At 32.3% G+C, this 23,712-nt stretch overlaps 1 protein-coding gene and 1 long non-coding RNA gene across 5 annotated transcripts; both read left to right on the top strand.

The window, feature by feature from the left end:
• The first annotated feature begins 4,326 nt into the window (after nt 1-4,326).
• Nucleotides 4,327-8,436, top strand: LOC129320382 (uncharacterized). 4 transcript variants are annotated; one of them, XM_054965809.1, is made up of 8 exons: nt 4,327-4,496; nt 4,604-4,703; nt 4,850-4,919; nt 5,011-5,170; nt 6,175-6,256; nt 6,829-7,045; nt 7,275-7,339; nt 8,056-8,436. In XM_054965809.1, exons 2-8 carry the CDS (start codon nt 4,605-4,607, stop codon nt 8,308-8,310), a joined length of 948 nt encoding a protein of 315 aa, XP_054821784.1. In that variant the 5' UTR covers nt 4,327-4,496; nt 4,604; the 3' UTR covers nt 8,311-8,436. The 4 variants fall into 4 exon arrangements, with proteins under 4 accessions (XP_054821784.1, XP_054821783.1, XP_054821785.1 ...); XM_054965808.1 differs by having other exon boundaries at nt 4,327-4,703; XM_054965810.1 differs by lacking the exon at nt 4,327-4,496 and having other exon boundaries at nt 4,634-4,703; nt 5,014-5,170.
• Nucleotides 8,437-16,624: 8,188 nt separating this feature from the next.
• Nucleotides 16,625-19,893, top strand: LOC129320666 (uncharacterized). The gene is made up of 2 exons (XR_008595810.1): nt 16,625-16,949; nt 19,561-19,893. It is a non-coding gene; the product is annotated as an uncharacterized LOC129320666 (long non-coding RNA).
• The last annotated feature ends 3,819 nt before the right edge of the window (nt 19,894-23,712 follow it).

The raw sequence follows: 23,712 nt of genomic DNA on the forward strand, positions 1-23,712 counted from the left end.
AAGGTGCTTCTCTTCCAATTGTTCGGTATTTTTTTGAATTGTAAGATCTCATTAAATAATTTAGTTAACCATCACACTTCTTCTTCACCCAAACATTTCCACATTTCAATAGGAATACAATCAGATTCATTAATTCTATCATTTATCATTTTTTTAAGTACTTCTTTTACTTTACAAGTTCGTATTTTTCAATAAAATGACAAATTTTTTTTTTTAGAGTTATTAAATCTTTTAAGTTAATTGATGAACTCCTATTATCATTGAAGAGTTTAGAAAAGTGTCTCCCTTATACCTTTAATATTATTATCTATGACCAAGATATTTTGTTGTTCATCCTATATTCACCTTACTTGAAAAATGATTGATTCACAATATTTATTTAGGGAGAATCTCGTCAAAGGTATTGAAAATGAAGATATTCACAATAGGACCCACAATAAAATCTGATGAATGTGCAAGCTCTGGGGCCTCGGTTGCAGTTACAATTCTTAGTGAAATGACACAGATGCGCCTATCTCTCTTTTTAAGCACTGGATGACCTGCACTGTCACAAATCCAATGCCACCCTTGAAGTGGAAAGCAAATCCCTGCCAACAGCAAGAGGTTGTATTGGAAATGCCCATTTCCAAATTCAAGTTCCACTCTTGACGGCAGATGCAAAAACACAAATACCCGCCATTCAACCTCATGACAAATTCCAAGTCCACGATCTGCAAAAGGTTTTCTCCACACCGCAACTTCCATTCTCCCTACAAGACAGCAAAATCCTGTAACATGACCTCAGCCTGAGAATTTCAACTCCAGGGAGGTCTCCGAGATGCCTCAGCTTTCGGAATTGTGCTGCGTGACCGAGAGCTTTTCGACTGCCACCACAGCCGCTATTGGAGAAAGTAAACAACTAGTCAGAGGTTGATTCACTCTCCCTCATCAAATCCGCCCAGAAAGTGTCCTTCCACCGTCGGCAGTGCCAGTGTTGGATAACGGAGGTTCAAATTCCGGCGAGGAGAGCACAACCTTCGCCTGAGAAGAGGAATCAGGGGAATACAAGGACTAGTGGAAGTGAATCTGGTCAGGTGACTGCGAGAAAGCCCAGTGACATTTGTGTCATTTCATACGGAATTTTAATTGCAACTAATACCCTTGGACCTACAAGATAATATTCGATTTTTTTGGGTCTTTTTTGTGAATATCTTAGTTCTGAGGGCTTTTAATGAGATTCTCCCTTTTATTTATTATTTATTGAATGATGGTGATATTCGTGTGTAATTCATATTTTTTCCCCTTCTGAATTCCTTGTATATTGCTTTGTGTTTCAAATATTCATCAAATCTACTATCCTGTGTCTTTTCTTTGGATCGCTAGTTTGAAAGTTGAAGCAACAGAGAAGAAAGAAATAGAATCTGAAAAGGTAGTGAGGATTAAGTGTCAGAGATGAAGGGTACGTGATGGTGAAGACGTGGCGCCGGGGATGCTTGCCAAATCTTAGGATAAAGACGACAAGGCTGTGCGACAATGGGAGGAGAGAGAGAGAGCATAAGGAAAGAATTTCTCACATAAAAATTGATAATTTGATCAATTAATTTTTACATTTTCTCGTAAGAGCAATTTTGCATACACATTTATGTCTTTAGTTGCAAGTAACATTATGCTTTGAGAATTTTAAGAGTGAAAATAGATCAAGTTGTGTTAACCTAGCTTATTTCAAGTTAAGTATAACTTATTTATTAAATAACTTTTAGTTAGGTTCAAGCTTTTAATTAAACTTATTTAATTAAATAGGCTATACCTATTATTTTAGAGTAAGCTCAAGTTGTTAACTTGCTATACAAACTCATGTTTATTTGACTAAAGTTTAGTTCAACTTAGTCTTTTTACCCTTAAAGAATTTTAACTATTTAAAGTTTGAAGCTATCTTAAAGTCTTTATAGGTCTATAACTATCCGGTGTAATATAGAATAAAATATAATTAAGTTTAATTTAGGATATTAAGATTATCTAATAGGGATATTTAAATAAAGATATTGATCCATTAGATTAACTTTAATTATTTATTTTATTATTATCTTAAATATCAGTATCTTTAATATTTAATTTAGATTTAGGATTTGAGATTTGAATTTAAATTATCAATATTTTATTATTTTTAGATCTCTATATAAATAGAGTTAGGCTTTTCATTTGCATTCAGTTTTAAGTATTATTGAACAAGAGTTTTCAAGAGTTTTAGTCTTCTCCCTCCTGCTTTCTTTTACTTCTCCTTTCTCTTTATCTCTCTTCCCCTTTTCCTTCTCATTTTACATCAATTTGATATCAGAATTAGCATCACACTTTTGTTGCATATCTCACTTGGAAAGTACAACTTTTTCATTAAAATTTAAAGGTCCAAACAAGGTATAACGAACTTACTATTTAACGCTGCTAACCGAAGTGCCTTCATCATCTTCCACAAGTTTGCTCACTATTAGATCTTAGAGGTTTGTAATTTCTTCATACCTTTGTGATATTTTAAGTAATTTTTTTATTGTTTATTGATTTGAATTTTTGTATTCCAAAAAAAAGAGAAAAAAAAAGACAAAAGGAAAAAGAAAGAAGAAAAGAAAAAAAGAAAAAAAAAGTTTGTTATGATGTCTAGTTACCAATATGAGCTACAACATAAAAACACATTATTATTGGTATGAATATGCCGAGCTATCAAGATATGCTCAACAATGAAAGGATTATGCTCAATGGTACACATGTAATGAATATCAATAACAGTATGTCTATCCATCGTAAAATACTTATTGGTAAAATAGCTATTGGCATGACTATGAAGAGCAACTATATGAGTACACAAGCCGTCAACAGTATGAGCATATTTATTGTGACAATTATGTGCATCATTATACCCAATCAAAGTATGTTAATCATAAGCAATATGAGTATAAAGACCAATATCGGCATGAGTACATTGAGCGACGACAATATAAGCATCTTAATAGTCATCAACATGATTATGTTTATCAATACGAGGATGGTACCCATTGCCATTATGAATATGCTGACTTTCAAGAGGACATAGATCAAATTATAGTTAAACTGGATCGCTTTCAACAAGAATAAAATTGTTATTTTGACAAGCTTGAGAGGAATTGTAGTGAAGCTAAGAAGGCAACATATGAGATTAAGAGGATGATTGATCAATTGAGGAAACAAATGGAAGAACATGTATCAAGTAAACTGACAATAGAAGAAGCTCTTTCTTTGCTAGTAGAAGAATCTCTAAACAACAATCAAGTTGTTCATTATACATCAGTACAAGTGGCTCCTTCTCAAATTGCTCTTAACAAGGATCAATCTCATTAGGTTACAGCTATTCCTTGTTTGCAGGCAGCATCTCCCAAGGTCACTCCATTACTTAATGGTCAAATCCAACAATACTCTGTCTGTTGGAAAGGTTTTTTAAAGATTTTAGATGGTCAAACTATTCACTCTTGTCAGAGTTTGTTCTTTTGCTACCTAACTTGTTGGATTGAATTTTTAGATATTTGCTTATATCAAGTTGCTTGCTCTTGCCAGAGCTTGCTTTTTTAATATCTCACATGTTAGAAAAAGTTTCCAGATTCGAGCACTCCAGTAAAATTTATCCCATCCTTCCCTTCTCGAATTTGTGCTTTAATTTTAACTCATCAAGAGCTGAGTTTTTCAAGCGGGGGAGAAATGATGTAATATAGGGATAAAATATAATTAGGTTTAATTTAGGATATTATGATTAGATATTAGCATCTTTAATATTGGATTTAGATTTAGGATTTGGAATTTGAATTTAAACTATCAATATTTTATTAGTTTTAGGTCTATATAAATAGAGTTAGATTTTTCATTTATATTCAATTTTGAGTATTATTGAATAAAAGTTTTCGAAAGTTTTAGTCTTCTCTCTCCTTCTCTCTTTCCCTCCTCTTTTCTCCTTATCTCTCTTTCCCTTTTCCTCATTTTACATCACTATCAAAGTATTCCCCTTTTATTATTTAAGAGAATGACAATTAAATTCTAAAATATTGAATTAATAATAATTAGGTTCCTAACAAAATTTTTTATAAAATAAATTATAAATATCAATTTAAAAATTACAAGCAAAAATTTCTATTTCAATGTAAAAATTATATTTAATACTTAAATATTTATTTATAATTAAATTTTAAAATTTATAATTAACTAAATCAATATTTTTAATCAATTTTTTTAAAAAAAATTATCAAAAATTTAATTATCATTAATTCAAAATTTTGCACTCAACTTTCGTTTTTCCTTATTATTTTTGTATTTTATGCGCCACTTGCAAGGCCCCCCCTCTCCATCTTCGTCTCTCGCCGTGGTGGAGGGAGGTGATATCCATAGCTTCGCCGACATCGGGTTTCGTTAACCCTATTCCTCCTTCTTCGTGGCTCTTCTTCCATCAGCTCTTTCTCCTGCTTTCAAGATTTAGCTGTTCCTCATTCGTGGAGTGTATTGGTGTGAGTTTGATCGCTCTTATTTTGGATTTTTTTATCAATTTCTGAGAGAAAAGTCTCTGTTCTTGGACTTGAAGAATTTGGGTTGAGAAGTACTGAAACACATACAGAATGATGCCCCAATGCTCTATTTCGTCGAAGAACGTTCCGCCTATTCAGTTCCAGAGCCTGAATGGTCTCCAACAGCTTGCCCAAGCGGGTCGTTTTAAGGTACATCAACTCCAACTCCACTTTCAGCATTCCCCAATGTTTTTGCATCTTGTACCTAACGTCATCCTACTGAGAATTCAGTTTTCCAATCATATGGTTATGTTACAAGCTGTTCATATTTCAGATGATCGTTTTTGCACTTGCAGGCATGGTTCTTAGATCAATTTGGAGTTCTCCATGACGGAAAACAGCCTTATCCTGGTGCAATTGCAACATGTATAGTCCTCCTTACCAGCATGGGTCTATTGTCTAATAGCATACCTTATTGACATAGATCTAATATTTTCATCCTTTTAATTTCTCTTAGTAGAGTCCATGGCAAAGACTGGTGCAAAGATGGTTATCATAAGCAATTCCTCAAGACGCTCATCAATAACAATGGAAAAACTAAAGAGTCTTGGTTTTGATACCTCTCTCTTTGTTGGAGCCATCACTAGCGGAGAACTCAACCATCAACACTTACAAAGGTTGAGCAAAATATCTTTAATGGGAAAAAACCTATTATATTTCAAAACGTTTTTTATTGATGGTGCTTCATATTTATATTTGAGAAAATTGGTGCACTTTTTTGTTCCCATCCTCTGTGGCGAATGAGGAATTGGGGAGGTGACAGATGGAAGGCCCAATGGACAGTGAGGCTCGGACTCACAATGAGTATCATTACTCCTTGGGCCTTTGCATTCGATGCAGCAAGACTGTGGCTTGGGATAAGTGAGAACCATGACTTACTGTTAAATGTTTTGTTTGTTTTCAGCTTCATGTTTTAGGAAGCTTCACTTATATCCACTTTAAGTGGTTCTGTGTTTCGTCCACTTGGTGTGTTTGGTAGTATGTATCAGAAAACCCGTGCAAGTGTTCCCTTGAGAAGAGAACAGAAATAAGGAATGGAAAAAAGCAGCTTATCAGTCTAAGGAGTGAGCTCCCACTTGAACGAGAGTAGTTCCCTATATTGTTCAGTATTTCTGATTCAAATAGGTGGATTTACATCTTCTCATGTGAGAAAAAGCACATGACATGCATCATATGCATGCTTCTGTTATAATGCATTATGACATGCTCTGCTGGTATTTTTTTTTTTGTTAAATTCTATTTCTTGATTCATAATTCCTTTTTACCAAGGGTATTGTGATTTCCTATATCATTTAGCGGCATGAATTGTTGATTAATGACTCTTTCATGGTTTGTTTTGGAGAATGAACCCACTCGAACCGTCTCCATAAATTATTTTTGATTACCCTTGTTTCTTTTCAATTTTTCTTCTTCAATTCATGTTTACTTTTAGCTTTTGTATGAATGTTGGCATGTTTAACTACATTCAATCCGCTCTTTAAATGGTCCATCCACTTCCTTTTGATTGTGAAAATTATATGAAATACATTACAATGCTCATTCTACCATATTGCCATTCTTATGTTTATAAATATATAATTTTAGTTTTTCTCTTATTTGTTGTGAGTTCTACTTTGAATAGAAGGGACGATCCTTGGTTTGCAGCATTGGGAAGGTCTTGTATTCATCTGACCTGGAAAGATCGAGGAGCAATATCTCTTGAGGTAAGTAAAGCAGAAACTTTTAGCTTGATTTTTTTTCAATTCACCATGTTCAGTTGATGCTTCTTAAACTCTGAAGGGCATGTTTGGGAATTGTGGCAAGAGAAGAGAAGGCCGGAAGGAATCTAAAGAAATTGAAAGAAGAGAGGCTGGAGAGGAATGAATAATTAAATTATAATTTCCCTTCCTCTATATTGGAAGGGGAGGAGTTTCATTGAAACTTTCTCTTTGTTAAAAAACATTGGACGTCTGGGCCACTGAAGAGTAATCAGTTTTATACCTTGAGTATTGAGGTCCTTAGCTTGCTTGCTTGCTATGGTTCATTTTGTCTGTTTGATTGAATGTGTATCCATGGTAAATTCTATATAATAATGGAATTGAGGAATGTAAAAATTGTAGATTTCTAAGGAGTCAGGTCTGCGGTCTTTTTGAAGTCAATTGCATTTTTGGTTGTCTTAAAAGTAATTTGGTGAGGATTAGTTTGAATAAATGTGTTATGGAAAGAGAAGGATTATAAAAAATGTAAAATTGGTCATCTCAGGCATTAAGAAAATGAAAGGTGTATCCTCTTCTAGGGCCTAGACTTGCAGGTCGTGGAGAATGTAGAAGACGCTGACTTTGTTTTGGCTCATGGCACTGAAGCGTTGGGGAATCCCTCTGGGGATGCACGTCCTATGAGTCTTCAAGACCTTGAAAGAATATTGGAGCTTTGTGCTTCCAAAAGAATTCCTATGGTGGTAGCTAATCCAGATTATGTCACAGTTGAGGCAAGAAACTTGCGTGTGATGCCTGGTGAATTTTTTTGTTCTTAATTAAGCTTTAGACCTAATCATAAGTTACATTTCAAGCTCTTTTATCCAAAATTACGACAGAGAAGTTTTTGATAGATAATGTATGGCTTTAAGATATTAAACCTCATGTTTGGTAGTTGTAGTTCTTGTATATTTTTGTTCCTTAATTTTCTTTATTCCAGTTTCACCTTGTACTGATGATACTAGTTTGTATCCTCGGAAATTCTTAGGTACACTAGCAGCCAAGTACGAAAAGCTCAGTGGTGAAGTCAAATGGATGGGCAAACCTGATAAGGTAATGAAAAAACTTGTGCTTGGTTTCATTACCATTGTTGTTTTCTGTTTCTGAAGCATGGGCTCTTTTAAGGACTTGGACTGTCTAGATTGCAATGATTCTGAAAATATTGGCAACCTATAGACTGTCTAGGTTGCTATGATTCTGAAAATATTGGCAACCTGTTTTGAACATAACTCAGCTTGTCATTTTTCCTCTTGATGATATCAATGTAGTATTCAAGGCCAATATTACCCGTCTAAATATTTAACAACATGCTCTTGTCAAACGTGTGAACAACTTGTCTGCAATCCTGACATGCATAAATTAATAATTTGATTCTTAACCCAACAAAAATTGCCTCCCTCATGAATTTCCCATAGACAATATCTCAGGCGATAAAAATTGCTGGTAATTGAATGAATTTAACTTGTGTAAACTGTTACTAACAAGGTTGGGTTTAACGGAATGAGTTAGTCTCTTACAATGTGGTGAACCATTCAAATTTTGGCTGGGAGAGGTGCTTTCATTTAGTGTTTGACTGTATTTCGAACATAATTGCCTCCAATAAAAAGATATCTGTAAACAATAAAAAAACTTGTCTAAACTGTTTTTTCTGCATAAATTTCATATCTAATCCTTATTCAGTGATAGTATATCATACGATTTATATAGATCCTTGTACCATGTCTTGACAATACAAATGTTTATGAATTATGACATTGGCGTTTTGTCAGATAATCTACGAATCCGCCATGGCCATGACTGGAACAAATGTTTCTGACTGCATAGCGGTGGGTGATTCTCTTCATCATGATATCAAGGGTGCTAATGCGGCAGGAATCGAATCTCTTTTTATCACTGGTGGGATTCATGCTGCGGAACTTGGACTTCAAAGATATGGTGAAGTTGCGGACTTATCGTCTGTGCAATCGCTTGCAATGAAGCACAATGCTCTCCCATCTTACGTGTTGCCTGGATTCACATGGTAGGATCTTTTTGCACGTGAGCTGAACGAGTGTTCTATTTATAGTGTCCTGTGTTTGTAATTTTGTTGGATTTGAATCATTCTTCACATTTCATTCGCTATAATAAATGAAACCTCTTAATTAACAATATTTTTAAAAGTTTGATTAATGAGTATTGTGCAATTCATGTAACCAACATTACCTAGTAAGATATTATTATTATTATTGTTGAATCATTCTTGAGCTACCTAGTTGATGATGTCGACTTTGGCAAAATGGAATCAGTAAGATCGTGTGTGCAGTGGATTATTTATCCATTTTTGTTTGTATAATTATTTGATATTCAATGTAGTTCATTGTTGGATTTACTTCCTTTCCAATGTGATTTTTTTCTAGGGTTAGATGGTAAATTTGCTTTTAAATTATAGACTCAGGAGCATTTGGGACTTGAATTCATTTTTTATGTTATGTTTTCCTTCAACTTTTAAAAATAGTACAATATTATTATACTATTAATAAATATTAACTTTGATCGTTAATTGATTAAAAAAATTACGGTGATCTTAAAAATTAGAGAAAAATATCAAGAAATTTTCATATTTTTTTTTTGTAATTTTTTTTATCATTGTCTGTAATTTTTATCTTTTTCTATTATTTTTTAGTTAACTAATATTTAAAATTAACTTTTGTTAATAGTAAGGTAACAATGCATTGTTTTTAAAAGTTAAAGGAGAATATTGTATCAAAAGTGAGTTTATAGTTTTGGATCTTTAGTTTAAAGATGGAATTGGCTTTTAATACTTCTTTCTATTTGTAAGGTTTGAATTGTTTTTCTTGTTTAAGAGAATTAAGTTTATCTTAATCGGGTTAATCACTTATAGGTTTATTTAAAAAAAAAAACAAGAATGAATTTGTGAACATGAGAGAGAATTTTAAATTTTAAAATGTATCAAAGGCTTTAAAAATTGACGGATTGTTAAAGATTTTAAAGATTGAAGATTTTTACCCAACTGTTTAGGGTTTTGGGCAAAATTATATTATAAAGTAATACATCATAAATCTTTTTGCCTTAATCCATTTACATGTGATAAACATGTGAGATGCACGACCCTTATTCAATGGACGTTTAACTTCCATAATAAGTGGGGGAGTTTTGCACCATTTTGTGGGGTTGATGGTTAGAATTACACCATGCTTATAAAAACTAATAGCTTCTTGTATAATATTATGTGAGTATTTTTGCACTTTAACTTCAAAAAAATGGCAGAAAGATGCTTGTAATTTTCTATTAGGGTTATTTGTTGTCAATCACTATTTTTATGTAGTCATATCCTTCATATGTTGCATTTTATTGATGGAGAAAAAAAGGTAAAAAAGTACTTGTAATTTGTTATTAAGTTTCAGTCATTTACTCAAGAGGTGTTATCGTTCTTGTAATAGTCTAAAACTTACACCGTTTTCTTACGAAAATATAATTCCACAAATAAACTTTATCCATTAAACACATATCATAATAAAAAAGTACCTACTATGATAATAAAGAGTAAAACTATACTTTTCAATCACTAACATGGTAAGTAAAGCTTTACTGTGGTAGAAGGAGTTTTAGATATTATTTTAAAACCTTACCATGATAGAAAATGGGCTACTATGGTAAATAAGATTCAAAATCATTTTATAAAAGCTTATCATAGTAAAAAGAGATTTTCTTATAATAAATCATTTTCCAAATGGGACTACCATGATAGAAAAGGATTAACTATAGTAGAAAAGATTAAACATAATAAAATAGACTTACCATGATATATAAGGAAGTAAATAACTCAAATAAATAACTATGGATGGAAAACTAGGTTAATTAAAGTGTATCTCATAGAATCCCATGTAAAAAAGTATTTAAATCCAATAAAATGTTTTAAAAAAGGTAATTTAAAGTGAAGCATGGTTCCTCGAGGCTAAATTATCTAAAAATAAGTTTATTGGGGGCAAAAGGGTTTAAAGGAACGATTTCAAAAGCTAAAAACTTAACATGGACAGTTCATATGACACAAAAAGGAAAATCCACCTTTTGTGACACAAGCCACAGCATATGTAACAGATGCTGCATTAGCAAAATGACAACATGAACAGTAATAACGAACTTCAAATATGCATAACTTTCTCTGCAAATATCCTAATTAAGTGATTTAAGTGTGCACACGAATATTATGAAATAATCTAGCTAATAGCTTTGATTTGGTATAAAAATTTATCCTGCAAGATTTTATCCACAAATTCCCATTATGGGCTTAAATACACTTTTTTCCAAACAAATACCCTTCCGAAACCAACATTAAAGCCAAATCTCAAGTGTAAATGACTTGACCACACGCCAAAAATGTTGGCAGCACATAAAACACAAGCATTTACTTAATTACATGTAAACTTTTATAGTTGGATTATAGCTACTGGACGTAATTAATATAGTAAAAAGAAAATAAATTGTCATAAGCTAATAATTTATTTCAAGCTTGTTGTAAAACATTTAGTCACATCAAAATATGGCCATGAAAATTAAAAACTATCTCATGGAAACCAAATATGAGTTTAATCAGAAGTAGTGAGTTATATGCTCAATTACATAAGTATACCCTAAGGTTGGCAAATAAACATAATCCAAATAGAAAGAGGCCAACTTAGTTAGATAGATTCCATACACACCAAATACACCTTGGGTGCTTTTTTAGCTGAACCCTTTCCTGTAAAAATGTTAACATAGGAAATGAAACACAAAGGTCCCAATAACCAAAAATAATATGCAAGGGTGTATGCAATGCAACTTACCATGCAATTTTTAAGTGGGTATACAAGATTATTTTTAAACATATGTCATTCAAACAATCCAGACGAAAATAATTTGCATGACTATACATTATATCCCTCTATACATCGTGCTTAAAACCAAGTCATTCAACTAAAGGTGAGTTAGTCTAAATTCTTAGCCACTCATTGGGTCCAATCAGAATTACTATGTGATAGGTAATCTTTAGACAAAACTCCCAACAACACATATTTCAAAGAAAACTCGACAATTTCAAACATTTCTAAACAAAAACATATCCAAACAAAAACATGCTTTCGAACAATATTTATACCATCCATAATAATTATACACAGTTCATTCCACTTGTCAATTAAATTTCCAAACAAAAATATATTCTTTCCACACAAAACATAATTGCCAAACATAATAAAATTAACTTAATTAGTGTCTCTCTCTCTCTCACACAATCATACATTAATAATGGTTACCTTTACTCCTTGCTAATAGAGTGTAACCTCTCCCAATATCCACCTAATATTAAGAAGGTTAACACAATCACCATATCATATACTATACTGTAATTAAGAAAATTATTTAAAATGCTTGGGACCCCAAGGCTTCAGAGTTAAAATCATTCAAAATTGGTCACATATCATAGTAATGTAAAGCAGAAGATAATTTAACATAAGTTTTGAATTCAAATAAATATAACCAGAAGAAGGGCCATATGTTGTGATATGTACCACATGTGCCGCGACATGTGGCATAAAGCCATGGGCTTCCTTTCTGTGTCCTGCACCATAACATGTGGCACCATGTGCCACAGTGCACATGATAGAAATTTATTGTCACATAACAATTCACTGATGTGAACTTTTGATATGCGTCATTTTCTCATATGTTGTTCAATCAAAATCATTTAAGTGTCCACACAAAGTATATGAATTCATAAGCTAACTAATGAGAAAAGATTGCACACGATCCCATAGTTCGATCTAAATTTAGATACTCAAGTATAAAAAGTTAATTTTTTTTGAAAACTAAAGCACTAAAGTGTTCAAATCACACACTTTTATCTAGTTATGCCATTTTGGACTTAGAACTAAGTCCAAAAGGACCATTTATACCTGATTGACTAACAATATTAAGATTTGGCCATCAAATTGCCTATTTCAGAGCAATTGGGCCTATTTTCACAAATTATCATAAAGACATTCTCTTGGCCAAATTACTTCATAATTCACTACAAGTTCACCACTATCATCATATTTGCATTCACATAAAGAAATATTAGCCCATAATCATATTTCACCACTGTTCCACACAATTTAGGCTAAGATTCACAAAGCTAATATATTTCACCATAAAATCACCTCAGACACATTCACATCATAATTTCAATCAAATCTTAGCTCATATCATATAATTCACATGTATCACATTGTCACACATGTTGGGCTAAGATTCTCAAAATCACTACATATCACAATCTAAAACATGCATATGATTTCCTATAACAACTTTTCATTTACAAATGTACCACAATAGATTCATTACACAATCTCTTCACCATAAGGGAGTAGTACTACTACATCGGTTTAGAATCTTTTCCTTTGCCTGGCTCACTACACTGACATATAAAAATGTAACTATGGTGTGAGATAATAATCTCAGTAATATAATAACTCACTACTATCAACTATCACAGGTAACTCTAAACAAGTATTTCATTTACAAAATCAAATAAAGCATATAATATAATTGCACATCATAAAATCTTTTCACAATTGATTATCGCCACTAGCATGATCAACTACCATCTGATCCTCCGTATCACCTCAACTGAAATCATAGGCTTTTATTAGGCCAATACACAGTCATTAACCTGAGCACACCTTCAGTGGTAGAAACCTGACTAAAGGTATTCTATCTCACTTTTAGACTATGATTTTCTCCTATCACACAAACTGATTGGGGTGTCGTTATCCCAACAACGCATCTCACAGATGCTAAGGGGCTTAAATCCCTGACACCATACCTTATGTGGGCACTAAAGAGAATATATGCTATATGGACTTTTATTACTTCTCTCTATGGGTGAATTCCCACCCCCTATGATCATGCTCACATACCAACCACTTGTTTGTAGACAAAGCCATACACATACACACACACAGAGTCACATAATCGTGTAATTTTATGAACTCATTTTCTTTAAAATCATTTTCATGCATCAATCATTCACTTTTTAAATATGCACATTCTAAAATAATTTCATGCAATAATATTTATACTCATAAATAGTTAAGCCAGATAATCAAATAGAGTAAGTTATTTAATTACTTCAACCCCTCTATTATAAAAAAGGTTATTCGTGGAATTTTTATACAGTTAATGTCTCTACACGCTCTCCTTTCTCAAGTGACACGCACCACACAACAATCTATGCACAATTAACATTATTAGTTAATTAATCCAATTGATCACAAGTATCAATTATTACTAAAACTACATTTAGCAATGCTTTTCCTTTCATTTGACCAATTTAGATTCATTACAATGCAATTACCCTTTTCTATCACCTCTATTGATCCCATCACATCTTTTTCACAAGTTCACCCCTACTTCCCGTTTACTTTAGAGCTAATGTAAGCTTACAGTCTCAGCTTTATTGTTTAACTCCAAACCAATCACAAAATCTTAATTTGACTCTCGAGAACCTTTTCATGACCAAAAGGTAGGTAAGAAACAAACCCTTTAAAATTCTCCGATTTAATTTCTCTATAACTTATACTAAGAGAAATTGGTGTAAAATCGAAGTTAAGGGCGGTGCAAAACTTATCTTATAAGTTATCGATCGAAAATGTCTCCTAAGCTTTCACAACTCGATACCCTAGCAGAGAATTGTCTTTATTCTCTTCTCCTTTCATGCTACCTCTTTCTTTTCCCTATTTTTTCACACCATGTTTTTATCAACTAATTTCCATGGTATTAAAAACCGAACCAGACCGGCCGGGTCAACCCGAAAACCAGTGACCCGGTCCCTTATTCGGTCTAGTTTTACTCTTAACCCGGTGAGGGATGTAACCCGTTCAACCCGAGCTCAACCCAGTATAACCCGGATAACCCGATGGGTTGACCAGGTTAATCGGGTTATTATTTTTTCAGACTTTTACCCCTAAAATGACGTCGTTTTTTAGTTTTTTTCATTTTTAATTTTTCAGAGCTCTGAGTTCGAAAATAAGATAACAAAAAAAAGTGAAATTAAAGTCAAAAAATGAAAAATTAGAGGCAGAGTATGCTAAGTTCAAAAATATAGTATTTTATTATTGTTAGACTTTTGAGTGGTTGGATTTGGTTGAATGTTTTTATAATTAATGTCTTTTTATTTAAATTGTATTATTTTAATCATGACCTGTTTGCCACCGGTTCAAACCCTGGTTCAACCCCGATTGAACCACTAACCCATGACTCAGTGCCATGACCGATTTAATGACCGGTCCGGTTTTACGTACCTTGCTAATTTCCACGTTGTGCATCCTGACGTGTGGTACAATAAGGACAATCATCACGGTGCACACATGCTTCATATTAAAACCTTAGCAGAGCTCTCAAAAATTGCCAAAACCCTTTTTCTTCCTCCCTCATCTTTCTATTTTGGAATAGAAATTTTATGCTGAAAATGTGCCATTTGCCCTAGTATATGATACAATGCCAAAAATCTCACTAAAGCCCAATAATTTGGGCACATTCTGATCCAATACCTATTTGGGGCCTTAAATAACCTTAATACATGGTCTTGGGGAAAATTTAAACTTTAACTAAGTACCAAAATATTTGATTAACCTCAGTCAACATAAGCCCTTAATTAAATCCTCAAAATACATGTTTCTTCAATTAAAACCTTAATTACACACATTTCCTCATTTAAGTCCTTGAATACACATATTTTCTCATTTAAAAATAATTCCTCAAATTAAATTCTCCTAATTATCCACAACTTCTACAATTAAATCCCTAAATAAAATTTAGGATATTGCAATTCTCTATTCTTAATTGGTCACTATTCTACATATTTTGCATTAAGTCGGTTATATATACTCTCTTACTTTACTATATTCCACTCAAGTAATTAATGACATTTTTTTAGTACAATTGAAAAGATGTAAAAAAGTTTTTAGAAAGTTAAGATTTTAACCAATTATTTTTAGAAATATAAAAGGTTGGAGACCTAATTTATTTCTAAGTTTTTTAGGAGTATAGGGCATCTTGTAGTGACTGGTGGGGCAATATCCCCCATAACATTTTTTTTTAAAGAGAAATATCACCCCTTTGTTAATTTGACCATTAGTTGTTCCAAAAAATTATAAAAAAGGACTTAGGAAATTATAGAAAAGGACCTTTATAAAAACATTAATATTGATAAAGTCACTTAAATGACTTCTATAAAAAGTCTCTCAAATTACAAATAAATTCCAATAGACTAATATTATTTGTTATTGATATAAAAGACTACATATTATTTTAACTCATCATTTTATTTGCTACTAGATGATTATTAGATTATCATTACTAACAACAACAATAAGTAATTAAAAATATTAATTTTTAAATAAAATTTTATTAAAATATTAATACTTTAACATTTGATAATTTAAATATTATTATTTTCAAATATTTCCATACAATTTACAAGTCAATTTTTAGGATATATAAATTTCTAAAAGAGTACTGTAATATCCCAAAAATTTAACTCTGATTAATTAAGTTGAATGAGAGTAATTAAGATAATTAATATGGTGTATGGTTACAAAGAGTTAAGGAATGTATTGGGTTGTAGTTTTATCCTTAAGTTTGGGCTCAAAGTGATGTCAGGCCATTCTACTACTATAAAATATGCTTTTAGGAGAGCCTATTTAGGAGCGCTTATGAATAAAAGTGCTCCAATTACTATATGCAGAAGATACAAGAGCACTTCTATAAAAAAAAATGCTTTGGTTTGTGCACTGTATAGGAGCACTTAAAAAGTGACACTCTTATATATTCATAAAAAAATTATTTAGGAGTGCTCTTGAATAAAGCGCTCCTAAAGAATATATTAAAAGAAATAAAAAAACTAAAATAAGCCTTTAGGAGCGCTTATAAAGGGCTCTTATATGATAGATTTAAAAAATAAAAAAATAATAACATATAGATTTAGGAGGGCTTATAATATAAGCATTCCTAAAGGTTATGATAAAAAAAAAATAAAAAAAAGTGAAACATTTAGGAGTGCTTATATTATAAGCACTCCTAAATGTGATATAAAAAACAAGAAAAAAAGTTATTTCTAGTTTTTCGGAGTGCTTACATTATAAGTGCTCAGAAAGATTATCTTAAAATAATAAAAAAATAGTGTCATGCTTTAGGAAAAGTGCTATGAAAAGGTATATATTTAGGAGTTCTTGAGAATAAAGCACTCCTAAATGTGTATACAAGAGTGTACCTTAAGCGCTCCTATAAGTTTTTTTAATTTTTATTTCATTGCAATTTTAATAGCTTGAACCTCACACACGACAGATATCGCTTGGCTCTTTGGTTCTTTTTCTCTCAAAACCCTCCGTCTCCATCACCCTTTCTAACTTTCCCTTATGGCTGTTGTCCACAGTTGCCAGATCTTTAGTTTGCTGTGCTGTGAAGAGACTTTATCGTCCAACTATTCGTGTGGGAGAGTTGCTGTGAAGCGCGTACGGTGTTTGAAATCTATATCGAGGTTGCTGTTCGCGTTTGTTCCCGTCCAGCTGTGTGTTACCAAAATCTGACGCTTCATTGCCGTTCCAGTCCAGATCTGAGTCTTCGCGCCTCTGCCGTTGAGTTGCTGGTTTGTTTTTAAATTTTTTAAAAATTATATAATTATTTTGGTAAAAATTATATAATTATATATTTTTGTTATAAATTTTTTTATATATATTTATGTATTAACAATATAAGTTTGATAATAATAATTTATTACTCTTGTAAAATTTTGATTGACATTAAGCTACTCCCCTAGATAGGTAAAACTAAGCTTTAAATTGATTATAATTGTTCTATGATTGAGTTGTTATATCAATGAATTTTGTTGTGGTTATGTTCAAATTTTAATTTACGTCCTGTTAATTAAGAAGTTGGATGTAGTTATTATTAAATCATGATTATAATACGATTAAGTTAATAGATAGACCTTAGATAAATTATAATTGCTTGACAGATGTTTTTTACATTATATTATAAAATTTTTATTTGGATGAATTGATATATTGAATTATTGGTTTTTATTATTGAGGATGCTTCACTTTTAGGGGGGACTTAGCCAATTTTTTTTTAAAAAATGGTCTAAGTCTTTCTTTTTTGAATTTTTATGACTATACTAGTCATATGGATCATAAATGGATGTCAGCTAATTGATTGTCTAGAGAATATTGGGATGGAGTAGATGAGTTTATTGAGTTTGCATTTTCTCGCGATCAAGATCCCCATGGAGTCATATGTCCTTATTTAAAATGTTGCTATGGAAGATGAGTAAAGCCAATAGAATTGAAAGATCATTTGGTATGTAATGAGATTGATCCAACTTACACATTTTGGACCATGCATGGAGAGACAAGGAATTACACTAGTGATTAGAGGGATAGTGTGAGCTACACATTATTTGATCGTGATAGTAGGATATATGATGTTGACTGTCTTGATGAGATGATTGATATAATTGAAGAGGATCTTAAGGACTATCCTAAGATGTTTGAGAGGTTGAAGAGTGATGTTAATTGTAACATCCCAAGTTTCTAACTCTTGTATTAATACTAATTAAGGAGTGAATTATTAGTTTAATGTGAGATTAGTATTCTGAATAGTGAAATGTTATATTGACTCATTAGGATGTTATATGAGCAGATATGAGCAGAAGAATGAAGTCTTGGAGTAGAGCATGTGAGCATAGTGAGGATTATGCTCATTGTGCTACGTGTCGCAGCAGAGGATGGGTGCGCCGTGGTACATGATACAAAATTTTGATAAATAAGGTCATGGCAGCTTATAAGAAATAGAAAGAAAACAAAGAAAAGAGAGATCTGGCATGGAGAAGAGGGGCATCTCTATTAAGGCAAGTGATTCTGGGAGAAAGGATGACGTTTCTAACCTGTTACTTATCGAGTAAGTTTCATATTGCCTTAACCTCTAATTTTACCCTATTTTCTCTTAGTTTAGACTGTTGAAAAATTGAATTTAAAAGTTTTAAAAGATGATTTCTTATCCTATAGTAATAGAAAGGTCCTTTGGAATTAAACTAGTACTTTGTTATTGGTTTGAGTTAGAATGATAAAATTTTAAAACTATAGGCTTAAATTAATCTAATCTAGAGAGAGTAGTGGGAGGGAATTTGATTGGGAGGGAGTTAAAGCTTCTATAAAGTGGTAATTGGTTATAATACGTGTGAACATGTATGAATAGTGAAAATGGTAGCAATTAGGTGTCAAATTGCTATAGTTGGCACTTTTAGTCAATGAAGTCATTGACTCTGGGTGCCTAAATTGTGTAGATCATTGCATTCAACAAGTTGAATAGCAAAAGGAACTCGAATAGGATTGTGAAACATGGGTAACCCTTTCTATTGGACATAACGGTTAAGGTAACTATATAGTTTGTTATATTTATTAGCTCATATAACTGTGTAGAAATTAGTGTATTATTGTTTTATGAGGTTTTGTGCATGAGTTTACTATGAAAACAAGTTTAGCATGAAATTAATTTATGAAAGAAAGTTTAAGAATTTCTAGCTTTGAATATATATATATAGATATGTTATGTATAAAAGTTTATGATGTAGAAATGTGAATGAGCAGTGAAACTGATGTGAAATAGCATGATCATAGGGGGTGGGAGTTTACTTAGAATATGTGTTGATGTGTGTGTGTGGAGATGTGAGTAAACAAATCCATATAGTCGAGCTGGCACTATGGGACATCTGGTATAGCATATTATGGGCTGATATCATGGGTAATTCGGTATAACATATTATGGGATTGTTATCATGGGACATCTAGGCAGTCTGGTAACTCCTTAGTACTTGTGAGGGTGCAGTTAGGAGTCAACAACACCTCTATCACAAGTGTGTGAAAAGGAAAACCATAGTCTATAGGTAGGATAAATTATCTTTGACTGGGTATTTTTACCACTAAATGTATGCTCGGATCAATAAGTGATTGATCTAGTAGAGCTTATGGTTTCGTGTAGAGGAGCTTTGGAGGATCGATGGATAGATAATCATGCTAGTGTGTGAAAATGTGCGAAAAGGATTATATAAGAAAAGTTATGAACAAAGCTATGTTATGATAAATTTATATGCAATACTTTGGTTTTTATTATTTTGACATGGTTACTTGTGTTAATGAACATGTATGAACTATATTCGTTACTAAGATTTTGATCTCACTCATGGTTATTTATATTTTCAGGTCCGAGTAGTGGTAGTGTGAAGGGGAAAGACATAAGTTTAATTGATATCTCTCACAAAAGCCTTTTGTAAGAATTGGTGTAATGAAAATATACATTATTGGTTATGAACTTGTATATAAGTTGCCATAATGATGATTTTGTTGCGCATGTGCATGGTTGATTGTAAACGTGAATATAATTCTGATATCCTAGCCTACTATGGATATATGTGTGTATATGAGGTGAAAATATGTTGTGGGCTAGTGAATATGTTTATGGATATGTTTGTGTGCGTGTTGTGGAATCTAGTCGTGGATATGAATGAAAGCAAGAAAAAGGAATTTTGCCCAAAAGTGTGTAATGGGTAGTTTACAGGCCAATTCTGTGTATACGTGTTATATTGTGTGTATAGTTGGCCAATCAGGTGTACATTGTCCATTAAGATGTGGCAAGGCCCTAAAGATGGCTAATGGCTTGAATTTCAATTGGTGATGCTCAAGTGGCAAATTCTGACTTCAAACGGTCAAAATGTACTTGAGTGTCTAATATCCAAATGAGATATCAAATTTAAGCAAAACTAATGTCATTGGTTAGATTTTAAAACAAGCTTTATGTAAACACTTGAACCACCTTAATTGGACATTGGATGCAAAAATGACGTACTTCTGAAGTTCGTATTATAATCTGAAATTTGATAGCAAATTCTAATAGGTGCATCACAGCACATGTGTCAAAAAAGGACCACATGCTGTAACACATGGCACAAAGCGGGCAGTCGAGGTCTTGTGGCACCTGCCACAGCACATGTGGCACAAGCCACGACGTACGACCCTTATTTTGCCTTAATTTGGTTGATATATACATGTTTTCTTATTGACCTTAAGGTGTTATATATATTTCTTTCGCTGTGTAATATTTTACTACTCGGATATATTATTAAATGATTTTTGAAATGTTTTATTTGGGATCCTAAACTTTCAAAATAAATAATTTTGAATTGATTAGTAGTTTGAAAGGAGGATTGTATGATAATGTCAATGAGAGCATTATACTAATAAACCATTGTATCCCAATTGTAAGAAATTCACAAAATTGTTAGTTGTTATGAAATTGTACAACCTAAAAGCGGCTAATAGATAGAGCGATAAGAGTTTCACAGATTTGCTTGAACTTTTGTATGAGATATTGTCAAAGTACAACGAGCTTCCACTTAATATTTATGAAGCTAAAAAAGTGCTATGTTTTATTGGAATGAGTTATGAGAAGATACATACATGTCTCAATGACTGTGTGCTCTTTCAAAATGAGTATTCGACTTCAGAGAAGTGTCCAAAATGCCATGCGTCATGATACAAGAGAAATGGGTGTAGTTCGGCTAAAGCATTATGGTATTTTTCAATCATACCAAGATTCAGACACTTGTACAGTATTGCAGAAGATGCCAAGTACTTAACATGGCATGCTTACTAGAGAATTAAGGATGGCAAGCTACAACATCCTGCATATTCTCCTCAATAGAAAATGTTTGATCTTATATATCCTGAGTTTGGAGATGAAGATAGAAACCTGCGCCTTACATTGGCTATTGATGGAATGAACCCTCATGGCATGTAAAGTAGTACTCATAGTATATGCCTGGTGATTTTGATGATCTATAACCTCCTTCCATGGTTGTGTATGAAGCACAAATTTATGATGCTGTCATTATAATTTTTGGGCCTTGACAACCAGAAAATGATATAGATATGTACTTGGCACCATTAATTGAAGATTTGAAGCTACTGTAGGAGATAGGTGTGGATGTCTATGATAGGTACAAGGAGGAACATTTCATCACACAAGCCATGTTATTTGGCACTATAAATGACTTTCTTGCCTATGGCAACTTGTCAGGATATAGTATCAAAGGGTAAGATGCGTGCCCTGTATGTGAAGAACACACTTGTTCAATGTGATTGGAACATTGTTGGAAGAATGTCTTCATGGGTCATTGTTGATTTTTTCCTTAAGCACATTATTATCGATGGTTGAAAAAGGCCTTTATGGCCACTCAGAAAAAGGTAGAGCTCTTTTGCCTTTAACTGGTGAGAAGCTCTTTGAAAAGGTTAAAGATTTGAACATTAAATTTGGAAAATCATTTGCAAGTATAGTTGTTACAAATGGTTGGAAAAAGAAGTCCATCTACTTTGAATTGCCATACTAGAAGTCCTTACATGTGAGGCATTTTTTTGATGTGATGCACATTGAAAAGAAAAATATATTATTTTTAGCTCCTTACAATCTAGGGTGAGTTGTTATCTATCTGTAAATCTAGTTGACATTTGAGATATAATCATCGCCTTTTTTTTTTAAAAGTGTCTTTATTGATGAATGACTTTATATTTGTTGTAGAGTATTTAATAGGGGTAAATATAAAAAGATATGGTTAGTTTGAAAATAGAGAACTACTTTATTGGGGTGAGATTCGGTTAAAAATACCTTATATTTTTGAAATGAGAGAATATAATTTATTGTACCATTTTAATTTACAAATCTTCAAGAAAAACTAGTTGAATTGTTAATTGATAATATTTAAAAGATGATTTATAATTTTTTGATGAATATTCATAAATAATAATATTTAAATTATTAAATATAAAATATTTTAACAAATTTTTATCAAAACAAATGTAATATCTTTTAATTATTTATCGATATTTATATAATTGGTTATTCGATAATCTCCTTTATAGTCAAACAAAGTGATAGGTCAAAAGGATAATTTCATTTTTTACATAGCTAAGGAATAACATTAAATTATTAAAATTTATTTATAATTTAAGAAAATTAATCATTATTAATTTTTTTATGTAATTTTCTTACATGATATCATGATAGGAGGAAGTAAGCATGTCAAAATGATGACATTTAACTGCGGACGGCAACATAAAGTTCCTTTAAAATCTGTTTGGTTTAAAGGAAGGGGAGGTGAGAGGAGATGATGGAAGGGAAGGGGAGGGGGAGGAGGGTAGAGCTGGGAAAAAGGGCCAGCCCTTGAAGGGCTCGGGCCTAAAAGGGCCAGTCCTTTTAAGCCCGAGTTTCCTTTAGAACCCTGATATTTGAAGCCCGGCCCTTGACATAGCAGGCTCAGGGCCGGCCCTGCGGGCTTTAGGCCCTTTTAACTATTTTTATTTTTTTTAATTTTTTAATCAAATAAAAAATTACTTCATTCTAATATAATACTCAATCAAGAAAGGTACAAAAAAAACTAACTAAATAACATCTAAATGAACTAAAAATACAAATAAAATAATGGTAATGCAATAAGCAATAGATCGGCTAAGCCGACAAACACCCAATCAAAATTAAAGGAGTAAATGTTGAACTGAATGAATCATTATCATGGATCTAGATGAATTAGGGGATTTAAGGTTGTATTTTTTTAGAAAATAATAGCCAAGGATTTCTGTATGAAATTTATATCAATTAAGAATCAATTATTGTCAAAACTTGAATGAAAAATAAACTACAATGAACTATTATTAATTTAAAATAAGTTGTTATTAAAACCTAAATGAATACTTATTGATAAAGGCTAACTTGAATTCACAAGTATCTACTCAAATTTTGACAAGTGATCATTGATTGATATAATTTTTTATTAGTGATTCTTCATTGCTATTTTTCCTTCTTTTTTTTTTGCCTTCCATCCTCAGTAAATATGGGCTAATATGTGATGTGGAGTAAGATTTAATTTATTTTTTTTTAAATTTAAAAAGAGTAAAAATTATGAGAATTAATTAAAAAAAATGTATATGTGGGCTTAAACGGGCTAGCCCTCGGCCCTGCAGGGCCGATCCTTTTAAGCCTTAAATTAAACGGGCTTAAACAGGCTAGTCTGTTTAAGCCCGATTTATCATTTTGGAATCTCATTTTCAAGCCCAGCCCTACTCTTATACTGGCTTAAACGGGCTAGCCTGATGGGTTCGGCTCATTTTTCCGGCTCTAGAGGAGGGAAGCTCTCCCCACATTTTGAAGGGGAGGCTTTGGAGGGAAGAGAAGGAGAAATTTTAAAAATTTTCTCTCCCCTCTTCCTAACCAAAAGAAGTCCCCTCCCCTTATCGAAACACCCCCTTGGAGAAGAAGAAAAAAAAAAAAACATTTAGAAACGCACAAAAACTTCATGCATTCGA

Source organism: Prosopis cineraria, unplaced genomic scaffold (assembly GCF_029017545.1).
Source record: "Prosopis cineraria cultivar Desert tree isolate PC_DT_omini unplaced genomic scaffold, ASM2901754v1 PC9, whole genome shotgun sequence".
NCBI lineage: Eukaryota > Viridiplantae > Streptophyta > Magnoliopsida > Fabales > Fabaceae > Prosopis > Prosopis cineraria.